General features: G+C 37.3%; 1 protein-coding gene across 1 annotated transcript in view; it reads left to right on the top strand.

Moving 5' to 3' along the window:
• The first annotated feature begins 7506 nt into the window (after positions 1-7506).
• LOC125226962 (tripartite motif-containing protein 45) overlaps positions 7507-17142 on the top strand; it is a 30597-nt gene continuing 20961 nt past the window's right edge. Inside the window, exons 1-4 of the mRNA XM_048131149.1 lie at positions 7507-8022; positions 8508-8667; positions 14065-14192; positions 14775-14942. Of these exons, the coding sequence (XP_047987106.1) occupies positions 7864-8022; positions 8508-8667; positions 14065-14192; positions 14775-14942 (615 nt within the window). The 5' untranslated portion in view covers positions 7507-7863. The remainder of the gene's footprint in view (positions 8023-8507; positions 8668-14064; positions 14193-14774; positions 14943-17142) is intronic.

Genomic DNA, 17142 nt, shown 5'->3' with positions numbered 1-17142 from the left:
TTGTACATTCCCTTTTGCTGTGTTAAGTACACATTATTGATGTTAAAATGTTGCAATAGCTGAAATAACACTAACTTTTCAAAAATTTTGCTGAATGTCGGTAACACTGATATCGGTCTAAAATTAGTGGGGTCGGATGTGCTACCAGATTTAAATAGTGGAATGACTTTACTGTGTTTCATAAGATCAGGAAACTCACCACAATCAACACTGTTATTAAAGATAACTACCAAGTCAGGCGCTACAATTTCTATTAAAGATTTAACACCATGGACAGAGACTCCCCAAAGGTCACAAGTTTTTTTAACATTAATTGATTGAAATGCCTTAATTATATCTGAGGTACTAACATGTTCAAATACAAGGTCTCTACTACATTCTGTGACATTATCTTTTAACAATGTAAAATGGCAGATGCGGGTGATGAATTTAAGTGCCTAGTTGTGGAAACTGGTATATCATGCAGTGAAGAACTTTTCAAATTCTGTTGCTATTTCTAAATTGGAATCTACAATTTTGCCATCAATTTTTAATTTCAGTTCATTTGTTCTTTGCTTTGCTCGACCAGTCTCCACGTTAATTACTTTCCACGTTGCTTTAATTATATCGGAACTACTTTTAATTTTCTTGCTTAAATAATTACGTTTAGCGGTATGACAATCTAATTTAAACTGTTTCGAAAATTGTTTGACATGTTCTTTAAATTCATCACTCGTATTAAACCGCCGTTCCTCATACAAGGCATACCTACAATGCACGTCTTCGTTGATGTAACTCTACAGTTGCCCACTCACTAAAAACTGATGCATCACTAACCGTGACCGTTTTTGTTGTAAATATCGTATTATAATTTTCCATATATGTATTATAATTTCCATGTATAAGGTTTAAACAATAGCTTGAACTTTAAACTTTCATAAAATCTAACACAGCATATTCAATACCTACCCTGCCGACAGGCTATAGGAAACCACCCAGAAAAGCCAAATTCCCTTCGTATTAAAAGGATTAGGCACAGGTCACCGTGGAAGTTTATTGTTCGGCGGAAACGGATCAACCAGAGCGCGGTCAATCGATTTATTTGTATGGCCGCTGTTTCAACACGCGTGTTTTGACCAGTCCGGAACGAAAAAAACATGCTATAGAATTTGCAAAATTTGGAAATCCTCTGTAGATTTCCGGAATTTCGAAATGGCGAAGTCATCTCGAGAACCAATATTTGTTTTGCACTCTAGTGTATATGCTGTATCTGTTTATTGATACGTAGGTTAATTAAAACTATATTAGTTTATTCAATTTCATCATTCTTTTTAAGGAGAATTGGCGGAGGCCAATTCTGTACTAACAATTTGTTATTGTAAGTACACTGGTCAAAAAGAGAAATAAAAAAACAAAGTGTGATGTAAAGCTGCATTTTTAGTATGTTATTTGGGGTCCTTGGGGGAATGTAGGACTATATTTTGCAAGCAAAAAAATGGTGTGCTAACTTCGTAATTAAAAAAAAAAGTAAAAAAATCAGACTTTTTTTTTTGGTTTTTGCCGTTTTATTAAAAAACTATGCATTTTTGGTCAAAAGTTGCTGTGTAATGTTGAAACCGCAATAAATTCCAAACAGTTTGACATCTTTTTTATCAATATCCGTCAAATATTTTTTGAGATATGAAGCGTCAAAAAAAAAGCATTTTTCCCCTTTCTATGAAAATATTCGTTTTGCTAATATTTTGAGACAGATATCAGCAAAACAACTCAGGCTATTACATAAATTGTAAAATAAAAATGTAGAAAATTTCACTAGCTTTAAAAAAAAATAGGATTATATCATAAGTCTAGTATAACTGGATCAGAAATAATCGGTGGATGGTAATGGCCAAATGGGATAGTTTACATATATTTACAGGAGGCGTAGCAGAGAACGAATTATTATTATTTGGGGGCTGTTCAAATATTACTCAGACACATATTTGCGAATATCAAATCAAAAATTTATTTAGTAAGTTAAGTTTACGGTCAAAGACCTCATCATCGCTTGGCGGAAAAAAATATTTACGAGTAGAAAACCCTCATTAATTGAATGAGATTGTTCCGAAATTGTTCTTGTACGGACTGGTTTTTAAAGCATATCACTGAGGGTCAATAACATCGATGCAATCTCACGAGCGTTGTCGTGGACGTGCCCGAATCATAGTATTCTCTGTTTAACGAAATATCAGTACATAGTATGTGTTGTATTGCACGCGCAGGTCTCTCACCGCCACGCAGGCACAGTATAATAAAGAGTACTATCGTACAGTATGGCCACTCACGCTCCCCGCTGAAAGTGCTGCCCACCCCCTCTCGGTTACCTCACAGTTACCGCCTGTCAAAAACGCGAACAGTCGACCTGTCATATCTCACTCATAAAAGCATAGTACACGTTCACCTACACGAGCTTAGACTGTGTGCTAGGAACGCGCTTCTTTCATATATTTGATCGCCAGTGTCCGAGGTGTGACGCAGGTGTAGTCGGACCATAACTCGACAGTATACATCACGCTTGTACGAAAACTGAGGAACAGCTGTCTTTTTACGCTGTCACTACATTTGGCGAATCTTCTAGCCAACATGTTTGCCCTTAACTATAAAGGCGGGGTCGCTACTCTTGAGAAAGGTTCTCGAAATTGAACCGAAACATGTCGAACGCTATATCGACTTAATACGTGAGTAACCCGCTTAAAATATTTTTAAATATGTTTGCCCTTACTGCGGTGGCTCGCCTCTGCCTTTCTATGTCCTCCTGGTCTTTTAAACTGGACAACAAGATGTGGCCAAGATATTTGACTTCGTGTACTCTCCGCAATTGAACTCCATTAAGCAAAAGAGGTGGTACATGTGTGGGCATATGTGCTGCCTCCATGAGCGTAAATTCAGACTTGTCCGGATTGTATCTCATGTTATGCCGGCTGGCGTATCTCTCGCATTCTGCAAGTAACTTACGCATAGCTCCCACAGATGGTGCTAGTAGGACCATATCGTCTGCATATGCGATGTGATTTATCCCATATCCCATTGATGGAGCAGCTCCATGCATTGCTCCATCAATGGGCATATTTTATGCCCATTGATGGAGCAGCCAACCTCGGTACTGGTCAAAGCCTGCGACAGCCCATCCATGTGCACGCTGAAGAGAGCCGGAGACATACTGCCTCCTTGTCTCACGCCACAGTTTAGCCCGCTGGCTGTGGACAGAGTTGACTTCCATCTTACTACGTTCTTCTGCTGGGGCTGGGAATACCACTTCTCCAGTATCTTAATAATTGGCGTGGGCGCTTTCCCTTCCCGTAGTTTATTCCACAGCAATTGGTGGTCAAATACAACTCAAGTGGACTTTCTATCACTACAGGAGTTGTGCCACCAAGATGCAGAACCAGGACCCTCAAAAAGGAAAAAGTAAAATGTAACTGATTCTGTTTTATTTTTCTAATTTACTAAACTTCAAAATTTTACTGTATTTTATTTGTTCATTAGTAATAGTCAAATCGATGCAAAGTTAGCTTAGACAATTTTTTCAGATAAACGGATATCAAAGAAAGGAAGATCGAATCACAGAGAACCTCCTATAGAGTGGCAATCTTGTATATTTTGTTCGCGATACGAGTCACCAGTGTTTGGGGTGCGAGGAGCGGGCGGGGAATGTGTTAAGCGCGCTGTGATTGGCCGTTTCAAGGACGGCGGGCAGTCGCGCCAGATGAAAAGGGACAGAAGTATGACTGTCCCTCTACTGACGCGTAAGTGGCCAATGTAAGTTGACCTATGCCGGCTCTGAATAAATTATAAATATGACTTATTTGTGGAATGTAATGCCGTCTGTTTTTAAATTTGAGCTTCTTGTTACCTTTCGACACCATTTCACACTACAGGTGGACATCTTTAAGGCATCAAAATACCCTTTTCCAATTTTTTAGTGCGAAAAACACGCGCTGTTTTCGGATCTGTTACTTGGTCGATACTGATCGGGCACGGCGAGCGCCCGCGCTTATATCAGTGCAAATACTAGGAAGGCTGGCGACCGCGAGTCGTCTTGTAATGGATGTCTATAGGGGTTGGTCTGTGGATCGAATAGATAGCACTTTCAACCTAAAACTTTTAGCGTAAACTATTTTACCTTAACCAATCTACCAGACTCTTGGCTTCTCTATTTATAGATTTTTTTTGTTTACCAAAATAACCTTTCGTCTTACTGCACTAAAACTAAAGTAAAATAAATTTTATACAATGTTATATTGCAATATATATCATATCATGAAGTATTTTGCAGATATTTGTCTAAAAATATTGGCAAAACGCCACATTTTATAAATACGTCAAAAATTAACCTTTTTTGACGCTTCATATCTCAAAAACTATTTGACGGACATTGATAAAAAATATGTCAAACTGTTTGAAATTTAATGCGCTTTCAACATTACAAAGCAACTTTTGACCAAAAACGCATAGTTTTTCAATAAAAAATAAAAACCAAAAAAAGTCCGATTTTTTTACTTTTTTTTTTAATTACGAAGTTAGCACACTTTTTTTTGCTTGCAAAATATAGTCTTACATTCCCCCAAGGACTCCAAATAACATACCAAAAATCCAGCTTTACATCACACTTTGTTTTTTTAGCCGATTTTCATGTAAGATTTGACCGGTGTATTGATGTCATTAAGGATTTCGCGTGAACGAACATAAATTGACACAGCTCTGTTTGCATTTGTTTGAATTAAATACATGTCGTCACGTTTTTTGCATGCCAGCTGCTGGTGAAATATGCATGTCCTAAATTATATTAAGTCCACCTTGTATACCATATTTTATGCAAAATAAAGATATTTGATATTTGATATTTGATATTACTACTTTGAAAAAACCTCGTATCTCACACTGCTCCTCAAAGTTAAAACGCAGTGTCTATATGCATTGCATACATACCTACTTATTACATTTTTCTTTTCATTGACAGAAGAAGATACAAGTTTTTTTCAAAGTAGTGACGATGTATAGTGTACGAACATAATAATTGAGTATTCAATACGTACTAAATTGTTAGTAAGAAATACAATATAATATTTCCACCGATGTTTCGAACAACTTGTATTCGAATGATGACTAGAACAGTGTCTAACTCTAAACTGCCTAAGATATTGCCGACAAACAGTTTAGAAAACAATTTAATTTCGAAACCTGTGATTTATCTATAGTAAAATACGAAACGGTTATGAAAATTCACTTCAAAGCGGGCAATAAAAATAATTTACCGTTAAAAGGTAAATCGCATCGCCCGAATTTCAGTTTCGAATCCGCCATCACCGCACGCGGGTGCGCGCGAAATAGCACTGACATTCATTTTCCCGCCAATTCTTGCCGCCATTGCACTTCGGTTCGGATATAGGCCAGCGTTCTATTTATTTCAACAAAAGAATTACGCCCAAATATTTATACCTACACCGTTTTGTAATGGCGTATTTATAGTGCGGGATGTCTTTTCATTGGTAAATAGTGTTGTGTTTTGATCGTGTTTTTCAACTGCCTTTTCTTGTCTGTGGCTGTGGTGGTGGTTTTTTATTTTTATGAAGATAAATAATTATTTCTGGCATATCAGTAGAAAAAGGCGCGTAATTTAAACTTTATTATAGACCCATATTATGCACATTTTTTAATCAAAATATTTTTTTAATAAAATGTTTCATCATCATCAGTCATGTCTACTACACTTGTAACTTGTATTTACAGACTTTACCTACTTTAATATCCTTCCTGGCTATAAACGAAACAAATCTAATGTTGAATAGTTTTATTTAGCCTCATATCATTGGGTTTATATTATTTTTAATGATTTGACGGGATTAATAGATCTATTACCATAATTATCTGTACATGAGTTTCCATTACAAGAGCACTTCTGTAGGTAATATTCTTATTCCGGATATTGCATGCGAATGCTTCTCAAAAGGCAAAAAGTAAATTGTGGAAATACCTGCAAATAAACATGCTCGCAACTCTCGCAGGCAGCTTTACAATCGATAGGGAGTGGATTTCCTTTTCAGTTGTTTGAACTTTGCACGTGCAAACTCTAAATGTATCAAACGCAATCGCAATGGGACATTAGCATCAACACAGGAAATTGTGGATTTACTTACCCTAGAAATTGCATAAAGATGTGTGTGAGGAGGCAATCATTGTAACGGGTACCTATTTTGTAGATATTTTTATGCACTGTAAAAATAGTTCAGCTACGCAAAAACTAAGAGTCAATGTTTTAAACTTTATATCAAGCTTCCCGGACATAAATTTCAAGAGCGCATTCCCGTCATAAATACCTATCGCAAACGCACTTGCATTGCAACTACTTACTTTGCTATTTGAAATTGTTTACTATCATGCTTTATATAAAAAATAAAGCTTAGGTTTAGAGTGATCTCCATAAAGTTTGACTCATACTAAATAGAGACCCATATCTGCTAAGTTTACCTTAATTAATGATTATATTTTTACACAATATCTCCAACTGAGCCGCATTCATCTTGAACAACCCCTCATATTGTCAGGAAATGAGGAATGACAGGGGCGGTTGATTGTACGAAAATACACTATAATTATCCGTTTTAGCTTCTTAATATTTTACCCTCTGAGGAGAGGGACATGGTAAATTAAGACTCATTTAACACAAAGTCATTGCTCATTTCCGAATTTAATTTAACTTTACCTACACAATTTTTTTAAATAGGTAAAAAAATTGTTTACAACACAGTTTGCGTGATTCGGAGTTTCTGCTGCACGTGGCAGAAAAAGAGTTAAATAGTTAAATTAATACTTATGTTTTTTTATTCGTTAAATGTTAAAATAACAATTATAAAACTATTACCTATACCTAATAAAATATTTTTAAATTAAAAAAATAGCAAAATGCCTACACTGAGAGAAATTTGCATTGTGAATTTAACAAGTTCGACTTGTTGCGGTTTATCCGTTTGAATCAGCCAAACGTATGCTTAAAACAATATGTGTCAGGTTGTTTTTATAAAATCGACTTGTTGATTCAAATATATTGCCGATTCAAATGACAAGTAGCTTGTTGTTTGAACCAAAGAGCACGTAGGCGCTATTTTAACCAAAAAACTTGTTGAACGAACATGAAAACTGGTTGTATTTTCTCTCAGTGTACACGAGACAAATACGCTTAAAGCAGATAGCTTAGCTGTAGGTATGCGTCCCTAGGCTACGATAACTGCATATGGCGGACCGTATGCTTGTTGGCTAATATTACACGACGTGTTATAAACAAAAATGATGTAGAGATAGCCTGGATTAAGTAAGTCCGGGTTAGAAATAATAAACAAACTTCAAAATTTTATAGCATTTCTGAAATCTGCAGATTTAACACCTACACAAACTGTTTCACGAACTCGCAGTCCATAAATGTTTAAACATCAATCAAATCTGGACACACACAGTCGTTGTTTAGTTGAAGATTTAGTTCAACCCCGACGCGCCGTCAGTAAGCACGTTTCTACTATTTTTAGTACAAATACATCAAAAACTAAACTGAAAAGTCAAAGTTAATCGTTTGGTTTTTACTCATTATGGCAAGCAAGAAATTAAAAACAAAACACACTTGAATAAACAAGCGGCACAAAAAAATCACGAAAATTACTGGCAATAAAGAATACTTTACGTTTAAAAAGCGCGCGCATTTTTTTTAAAGCAACAAATTCTCACATTTTTAGCACGCGAAAAATAAATCATTTAAGTATGATTCAAACTCTCCGATTTTAATCATGTAAAAAAACCATACCTAGTGTACCTAAACAACTTTTTTCCAAAACATCTTTTATGTAAACACATGAAATGGAAGTGGATCGTATTCTGTACATTTTCGGCAGTTTTACTCGGAAGAAGGACAAGCGGAAATCGTTGGAGCAGTCTTCGATCAGCGCTGGCAACAGTCCGTTGCGACGGCCCAACAGTATCCCTCCGAGGACGTCGGCTTACGAGGATGTTAAAGAAGTGAGGAAGATTTTTTTTTATACTAGAAATATAGATATACAATTCCGAGTGGATTATTATGCATTACCTACCATAGACTTTAAATTTTTACACAAAAGGTAGTTATATTATGATACACCGATATTTTTTGTGCGAAAATCGCTGCAAACTTAGTCGAGCTCAATCATTTTAAAAGTTTATACAGATATAATAGGTACTTATATACCTATTCAGTTAGTTTGTTTTTCAAAGGCGCATCGTTGCTAAACCGATACCTAATACCCGAGGTAGCAAAAAATTGCGAAATATAACATAAACTTAAATTTATTTAAGCACGAGCGTAGCGAGTGATTATTTTAAAACAATCTTTCGGCCTTCGCTGTGTACTGTAACCGTATTACCTTCTCTTTTTAGGGTTCCGTACCAAAAAGGTACAACAGGAACCCTTATGGTGCGACTCTATCCGTCTGTCTGTCCGTCTGTCACATTGTTAATTTTTTCTTCAGGACAGAAAGAGACACGAAGTGAAGCAATGGAACTGCGGTCTATGCCGCAAAGAACTAGCAGAGCCACGACTCCTAGCCTGTCTTCATAGCTTCTGCACGAGATGTTTACAAGGACTACCACAGGAGGGGGAGGCGGAATGCTGGAGCGAGATCGATGGAGGTAGGTACACTAGTTTCTTTAAAATGTCAAAATAACCGCTAACCACAAAATTGAAATTTTGTGGCTAAGCAAAACAAGGCTAATAAGAACACTCCCGACTAAATTAAGCTTTCAAACAAAAAAAAAACAAAATCGGGTCATCCGTTCGGAAGCTACTTACGATGCCACAGATAGACACATGTACATACACACAAACAGACACACAGTCAGACAAACAGACACGTCAAACTTATAACACCCCGTCGTTTTTGCGCCGGGGGTTAAAAAATTGAGGTCTCTTTCAAAAACTTTCATTCGGATCAACACTTAGGTAATTCTCATAAACTGAAATAATACTTTTCCAGAAACCGAAATAGCCTACTTTAGAATCGGTCTTAAAACATCAAAACCACAAATTCGTAGCAACTCATTAACGACAACTCTTTCCAGCACTAACCAACGTACATAGACCCCTTTCGTAATTGTTCGCTAGTGACGTACCTACATTTTATTTATTTATTTTATTTATTTATTCCCAGTTTACAATTGTACCTTAACAGTTAAGGCCACAGCGGCACAAATTGGTATCGATCATTATACATCATGTATAAAAGTATATTTTACAAAGTGAGCTTAATTAATAGTGATGCTACTTACAGGCATCTCTCTCTCAATCACCTTCTTACATTCCATCATCAATCGTCCAATGGCACTAGCGAACAAACACAATACATAATATAATATAAGGTGCATTAGGGTAATTCCGAATGACAGAAATGCTCGGGTAATTTCGAATCTTGATACGATGGAAATAACAGTGATTTTTATGCGACTTTCGAAATTAGACGACTTTCGGAATTACCCTAAAGCACCTTAACTAGCTTTTGCCCGCGGCTTAAATTCGCGAAAATTGCGGAATACTCCATACAAACGTTCTCCCCCATTTTAGGTAAGTGGGCGGTTAGAAGAGACAAACTGTGTATTTTTTCTATAATCTGAGTGAGGAAAATGAGGGCTACGTTTGTATGAAGACTCTTCTCTATCCCCTTAAGAGGTCTTTACAAGCTGGTAATGATATAATGTTAATAAAAGATGCTTATAGAGACCAGTAGCCTAAAAGCACATCTGGAGCGGCCATTAAAATATTACGAGCTATTAGAATACAATGAAACGAAGTTGTGCTGTTAAATAGTCGTTGGATATTGATTACCGATATAAATCTACATCTTAGTATTTTCCTCTGTAATCGTTGTTGAGAAAAACGCAAAATTATTTGGGGAATATATGATTTTGGCCACTTCCAGGCTGCGAACAGCGCCATCTAGTTTTAAGCCCAAAAGGCCTATACATTTCTGGGGCACGCTTTTTTGTATGAGTTTTGTCAGTCCCGTAGTAAATCGTTCTTGGTACTAGTGAATGTGCTAAAGACGTAAGGCGGTTGCCACACTGGCGCCGCTCCGATTGAGCGCTGGGGACCGCCTTACCCAGTTAAACGAAGACAGAAGCCCTACGCGACCTAGCTCCCGGCTAAATCGGATCAAGCCCTGATCGATCCACGCAGTGCGAGACGCACGAAGAGTAATTAAAATGGGTCACTTGGGTGGGTTATCTAAAAACAAGTTTTGTCACTCAGCGAAATTCAATTTTCTGTGGGACGATAAACATTCGCGACTACATTTTTTCTAGTGACGAAAATGGTTTGACAGACTATAGAATAGATACAGGTTTGAAGCTTAATGGTGCTCCCACACTGGGCTGTTATAAACGTTATATTATATAACATATACAATGTGTTCTTATTGAATTCCGTTAACTTCGGCAAATAGTTAGGTCCATTATAGGAAACTGAATGGCATAGTTAGTTTTCTTAAATTTGTATTTTTTTCTAAAAAAACCATACACCTGCGATAGATGTTAACTTCAATTGCTGTTGAGAAACGGCTTTACAATTAACTCACATTAAATAAGTTTCAAAACTATGACATACTGTCAATCGCATTATCGAACACACAAAGCCCGTTTCTTAACAGCAATTGATGTAACATCTATCGCAGGTGTATGGGATTTTTCAGAAAAAAGTTACGAATTAAAAAAACTAACTATGCTATTCTGTTTCCTATAATAGACCCAACTATTATGCCTAACGGAATTCAATAAAAACACGGTGTATAACAGCCAGTACCATAAGGGTGTGGGTGGGTTGGCTCTAGAACGGTTAACGGCTTCCTAGCCCAGTCACTAAATCCCCGCAGGAAGTCCAGCGTTCAAATTCCCAGCTTTTTGAGTCAATGATTTGGTAATCTTTAAAAATTAATAATAGGTATTAAGACAAATGCTGCCTGCTGCTACTGATGGGAACCTATAATTGGCTGTTTGTTACTACGGATATATGTATTGTTATTCTGAATTTCAAGCTGTTGGTTCTCCAAATAATAAATAAATCAAATTTGTAAAAATAAGGCGGCAAATTTGAAAAATTCAGGGGCGACATCGTCCCATAGAAAATTTCAATTTCGCGCCATTTTTGCTTGACCATTTATAAGAGTTTTTTACAGCATTCAATGTGTAAAGCACTTTACACACGTCGTATAGCATCAACTATTATGCCTAGCCTCAACCGGAACATACTAATGCGTTCCAGAAATACCCGCGTCCCGGGTGACACGCGAACTGTAAACAAATAGAAAGTTCATTTGTTTATGTGTCGGTTGCGTAATTTCGGGATGGATGTACAAACTGTTTTGTGGTTGTGGTATGTCCATTCAACTACTGTCTAGTTGTGGAATTTTATTCGCTGATTGTACAATATGAATATTTGATTTTTTAGGTGCAATGAGTGAAAAACAGTCCCTAAAAACTGAAGTGTTTCTAAACATGATTTGGATTAATATTAGCACAGATCAGAATATTTAATACTAGACATAGTTTACGATACGTAACGTTTTAAAATAATCAAAAATATAAATACGGTTCGAAGGACCAAGTACTGTGTTTTTTTTTGTTTGGATTAATAGTAGCACAGATCATATAATACTAGTAACAGTAGACATAGTTTACGATAGGTAACGTTTTAAAATAATCATAAATATAAATACGGTTCGAAGGACCAAGTACTGTGTTTTTTTTGTTTTTGTTTGGATTAATAGTAGCACAGATCATATAATACTAGTAACAGTAGACATAGTTTACTATATATAACGTTTTAAAATAATCACAAATATAAATACGTTTCGAAGGACCAAGTACTGTGTTTTTTTTGTCTAATCAATTACTATTGTATGAGTGTTATTTGGTACTATGTTTAGGAAATTATAATACTACTACCTTGCAAACTAGTTTGTGTTGGGAACAAGGAAAACCTAAGGATAATTCGAACATGAAAACGAAATAGTAAAGCATTAATAATGAACTAAATTTCCCTTTACTTCAATAATGAACTTCTAAGGTGAAAACGCTATATTATCTAAACAATTTCTTCGAGCCCACTTTTAACTTCTTCAAAGGAGTATAATAACACAAATAAGCTCTCATTTGGTCATCTGTTTCTGACTTCCCACTGATTGTAAGAGTCAAGCTCTCATGTGTATTATTATGAATCTTTATTGTGCTCATTCAGATCCTTTTAGACGGCAATAACTGATTGGAAAGCACTTGTGTTGCAAAATGAGCGTGATATATTTTTAGCTAGTCTTGAAATATTCATTATGATTGGGATATTCTGTAGTTTGTAACTCCGTGTCTGTTTGATTCAATATCTCAGCCTGTGACAGAAGGTTATCTATACTTATCAATGCTAATGTGCACATAGATACGATTACATCCTAACAACAGTTACCTACCTTCTTTTTCAAATTCGTCCAAGGATTCCGATCCCGAACAGTTCAGGTGGATTCCTCCCACTATAAAGTATACCTCCATATACGATACATCCTACTCTTGCTCAATAGAACGGCCAACTGCAAAATAGGGCAAACATTTTCCTGCGAAAAAGGGTGACATCAGACACGTACCTAGGTACTTCAGATAGTAAAAATACCTGTGGTGGTCTCCAAAAGTCCTAACTCCTAAATAACAGTAGGGTACCTTAAGGACGCGACTTATTACATGAAACTTCTTATCAGCCCCATCTGTTCAAGAGGAATGACTTCCGCGCTTAGTCAGATAATTGGCAACACCAACGGATGTGGAGCACCTAAATACGTTGACCTTCACTGAATCACGCGCTAATAATATGCGGCTAAAGTTAGTGACGATTGTGTCATATGATGAGAAATGCTTTTATAACTAATTCAGTCAGTCACTAACAGCGCGGATAATGGGATTTGCATCAAGAATTCAAGGCAAATTATTATTCAATCTGTCTCTAATTAGGACTCGTAATATAAGTGCAAAGAATGTGTCGATCGACCAATCGAGCTGACAACTGAGTTAGAGAGTTAAATCCCAGAGGGATGGGAGACTTACTCGTAGGAGGTACTAACTGACAAATTTGTGCAAAATTCACAAGTTCAGGGTTTGCCTAACATCTAAGATTTGCATATTATGTTAGCCCTTTTAAGCCCACTTTAGCCCGGATCTGTCCGGTCATCTACGAGTAACATAATTATAATGTCGTGTCGCCGATTGCAGCTCTGAGCCGACACCTTACAGTAGCCGGCGACTTGTGGAGCTTCTCTTGCATAACTAATTTATTACGAGATTTAACCAGTTATCGCAGCGAGACCCCTGATGGAATATCATTACATTCTTTACATACACTGCGGAACTAAGTACTATTCGGTGAAGGTAAATACGAGTACCTATCGGGAAAACTGCAGCATATATTCTCAACATAACTGTTTTGAAAATGCGACTACTTAGAGCGACCTTCATCAATTGACGACCGATCTGGCGCAGTCGGTAGTGACCCTGCCTGCTGCGCCGCGGTCCCGGTTCGAATCCCGGTAACGGCATTTATTTGGGTGATGAGCACAGATATTTGTTCCTGAGTCATGGATGTTTTCTATGTATATAAGTATTTATAAGTATATTATATATATCGTTGTCTGAGTACCCACAACACAAGCCTTCTTGAGCTTACCGTGGGCCTCAGTCAATCTGTGTAAAACTGTCCTATAATATGTAGTTATTTATTTATTTTATTTATTTATTTATTCTTCGCTCACAAAATTAACGGGTTACTAACGCCGAAATCATCAACCAATAGATGCCTACAATTCCAGGGGTAATACACAGCTTTTTGGCCCTTAAAATCTTTGCAATTTTAAATGGGGTAAGAGAGACGCTTTGCATTGGAGACTTCATCTTGCATCCGTCAAAATAAACTTGGGCTTACATCAATGCGTTATCACAGGAGATTTTTAAAGAGATTCAGACTTACTTTGCTTATTTGATACTACAAGGGATGGTCTTGTCCAGGTTCAATCCAGCAGGACGCCGGCTCCGGGGGCTCCGCGGGGTCTGGGTATGAAAGCGACCCGCGACGTTCAGGGTCCGATACCAGTTGGGACCAGAAGCAGAGAAAATACGGGATATTCACTAGAAAGGTAGTTATAGCACAGCACTTGATTCTTAGGGAGGTTGTCATTGTCATCATAGTCCAGGTTTAATCCAGCTGGACCCAGCTCCAGGTCTCCACTGGCTCGGGGTACGAGAGGGACATTGGGTGTTCCTGGGTCCAAAACCATTTGGGAATAAAAACAGAGGAAATATGGGATATTCAACAGAATAACAGTCTTATTGCACAGCACCTACTTGATTCTTCGTGGTAGCCGATGGCTCTGCATGGTAGTGTAATTAACGTAATTATAAGTCCAGGTTTGACAGACACCTCTGTTGCCCCCTCATTGCCACTTCACATGCTAGTGCGTAAAAAAACGACCATCTGTACAGAAAATACCTCTTTCGTAGCTATCTATCTCTATCGCACTTGGGTATTAGAGCGAAAGAGCTAAACTGCATTTCTGTCGGCGTCTGGCGTCGTAGAAATGCCATTCGGCTAGTAGGCCAGGTCCCAGGAACGTAACCTGCCTCTCCAGCTGCCACGCAAACTCAAAAAACTATTAACCATTGCAAAACTTTCTATGGTACGTGAAAATTTCCATATGCTCATAAAGATTTTTTTCCAGATATCAGGCAAGAGTGTCCAGCTCATAATCTGCCCAACATGCGCACAAGAGACACAGCTCCCACTAGGAGGGGTGTCGGCGTTGCCCCTAAACTATGTGCTGCTACGGAAGATGGCAGGAGAGAGTCGAGCTAGCGTGCTGTGTGACCTGTGCAACTGTGACAATAAGGTACCTTCACAATTACAGACAGACTCAAGAGAAGCTTAGGGCTTTTCTAGTCATAAAAAACCCTGGCTTATATGTAGGTATATGTACTTAAATCGATTTTAAGAGTCAAGGAACTCTAAAAGGCGTACCTATGTTGGCTGGCGTTTTGAATGCTGGCAACGCACAAACCCTGTGGTGTGCAGGTATTGATAGGCACACAGATGTCATATAAACCATAGATCAAGCAAACGTATCTACTTAGCGTGTCAAATGAACTCAGTGAAATCCACTGAGTTGTCCGTCTTTAATCGCAGCTTGCAGCTTTCGGGCGTCAATTTTTGTAAGTTGAAGTCAACAAAAACATTAAAAATGCCTCGTTACATGATATTTAATTGCAACAACATAAAACTTATCAACACTCAAGGGCCTGAGACATATTTAAAATCACAGGCAAGTAACAACTTCAGTACAAAATCTGACACGCTCGGCCGCCATACAAATAAATGAACTCGTTTCTTCTATCTAAATCTAATTCTGTGGATAGGCAGTTAACGTTTAGTCTGCTCGTATGCCTCTTATGTCATACTAGCTTTTGCGCCGGCTTCGCTCGCTTCATATTCGAAAATTGTTGAATGCTCCATACAAGCTTCCATGCCCCATTTTAGGTAAGTGGGGGTTAGAAAGAAAAAAAGATACCCTATGTCACTCTCCATCCTTTCAACTATCTCCACTTAAAAAAATCACTTCAATTCGGCGCTCCGTTTTGCCATGAAAGACGAAACAAACAGACACACACTTTCCCATTCATTTATAACATTAGTATGGACAAAGAGGATCGAGTATTAAAGAGAATTACTGTCGAAGTAAAATGTGTAATCACAGTGCATAGATTGCCATCTCTTGACACAGGCTTAAAACTTTTGAACCTCAATTTTGACAATTTGGCCCGGATTCTTAGCTTGATATGTTTTAAAATGTCAAATATCAATATTATTTAGTCAGTTCTAAAGTTCTGTCACAAAGGTTTTAAGTGATAAAAACTTTATTGACAGATATTTCTTACTATGCATATGCATGGTTTGAAAGCTCGTTTCATCACTACATAGTATAAAACAAAGTCGCTTTCCCTGTCCCTATGTCCCTATGTATGCTTAAATCTTTAAAACTACGCAACGGATTTTGATGCGGATTTTTTTAATAGATAGAGTGATTCTTGAGGAAGGTTTACATGTAGGTATAGTACCCGTGCGAAGCCGGGGCGGGTTGCTAGTACTGGACAAATTGCAATATTACTTAAAGTACTTTGCTGTCGCAGTTTCGCGTGGTTCCTTGTAACATCTGAAAATTTGGTAAAAAAAACAAGTCAAGAAACACGCGACCTCTTCCGGACGTTTTTATTTTTTATTTATTTTTGGTTGGCTTAATATGCTTTAATGATACTTATTATAAACGCTGGGTCTTTTATCTTTAAGTTTGTATATGATTTTTGTGAATTAAATGGACAATATTGCTACTGTACAACGTTTTGTTCCACATTCCCGTTGATGATTGTGAAATCTAAGCGTTTTACTGAAAAGTACCCAAGTTCTAAAGGTTACTAGCAGACTTAAAGATTTCTAGGAAAATGAAATACCAGTAATTCAATATGCCCAAATTCAGAGAACTCATACTAAAAAAATAATTATTTTATTTGGCTAATGTAACAATGTTTTTTTCTTCCTTTTGCGAAGTCTATTTTTCCGCGTGCTGACGTCTATCGACAAACTCAAAGTAATCAAGGATTCTTAGAAATCACGATCTACATTTTCGATCGTTTATATCACATTTTAATAAGTATAAAACAGGTTTTGATATCATGTATTTTTTATTGAACCTTACCTTACCTTTATATACAATTTTATCACTTATCAGTTGAAGCATTTGTGACAGAACTTTAGGACCGACTAAGTAGCGCCATCTAGCTGAGCGTACCCTAAAGGTGTAATGCCATCAGGCCACCGTACCTTTTTCTGTATGGTACTGACTGAGGTACGTTTTTTTCTTAGACTTTATCTGTCTATACGGAGTTATATAGGTCTTTGGTATGGATTAACTCCCCTCTACTTAGACAGCTCGGCGATGAATTAACTGCATTCTACAACAAAAGCTCATACAGTTCAAATGTCAACTCAGAAAAAAAAACCACACGACAAGAACTCCAATCTCAAAGATAACCGTTTAT

The sequence above is a fragment of the Leguminivora glycinivorella genome, chromosome 6, assembly GCF_023078275.1.
Source record: "Leguminivora glycinivorella isolate SPB_JAAS2020 chromosome 6, LegGlyc_1.1, whole genome shotgun sequence".
Classification (NCBI taxonomy): domain Eukaryota; kingdom Metazoa; phylum Arthropoda; class Insecta; order Lepidoptera; family Tortricidae; genus Leguminivora; species Leguminivora glycinivorella.
Note: the sequence above shows the minus strand (reverse complement) of the source record. Positions and strands in the feature narration are given on the sequence as shown.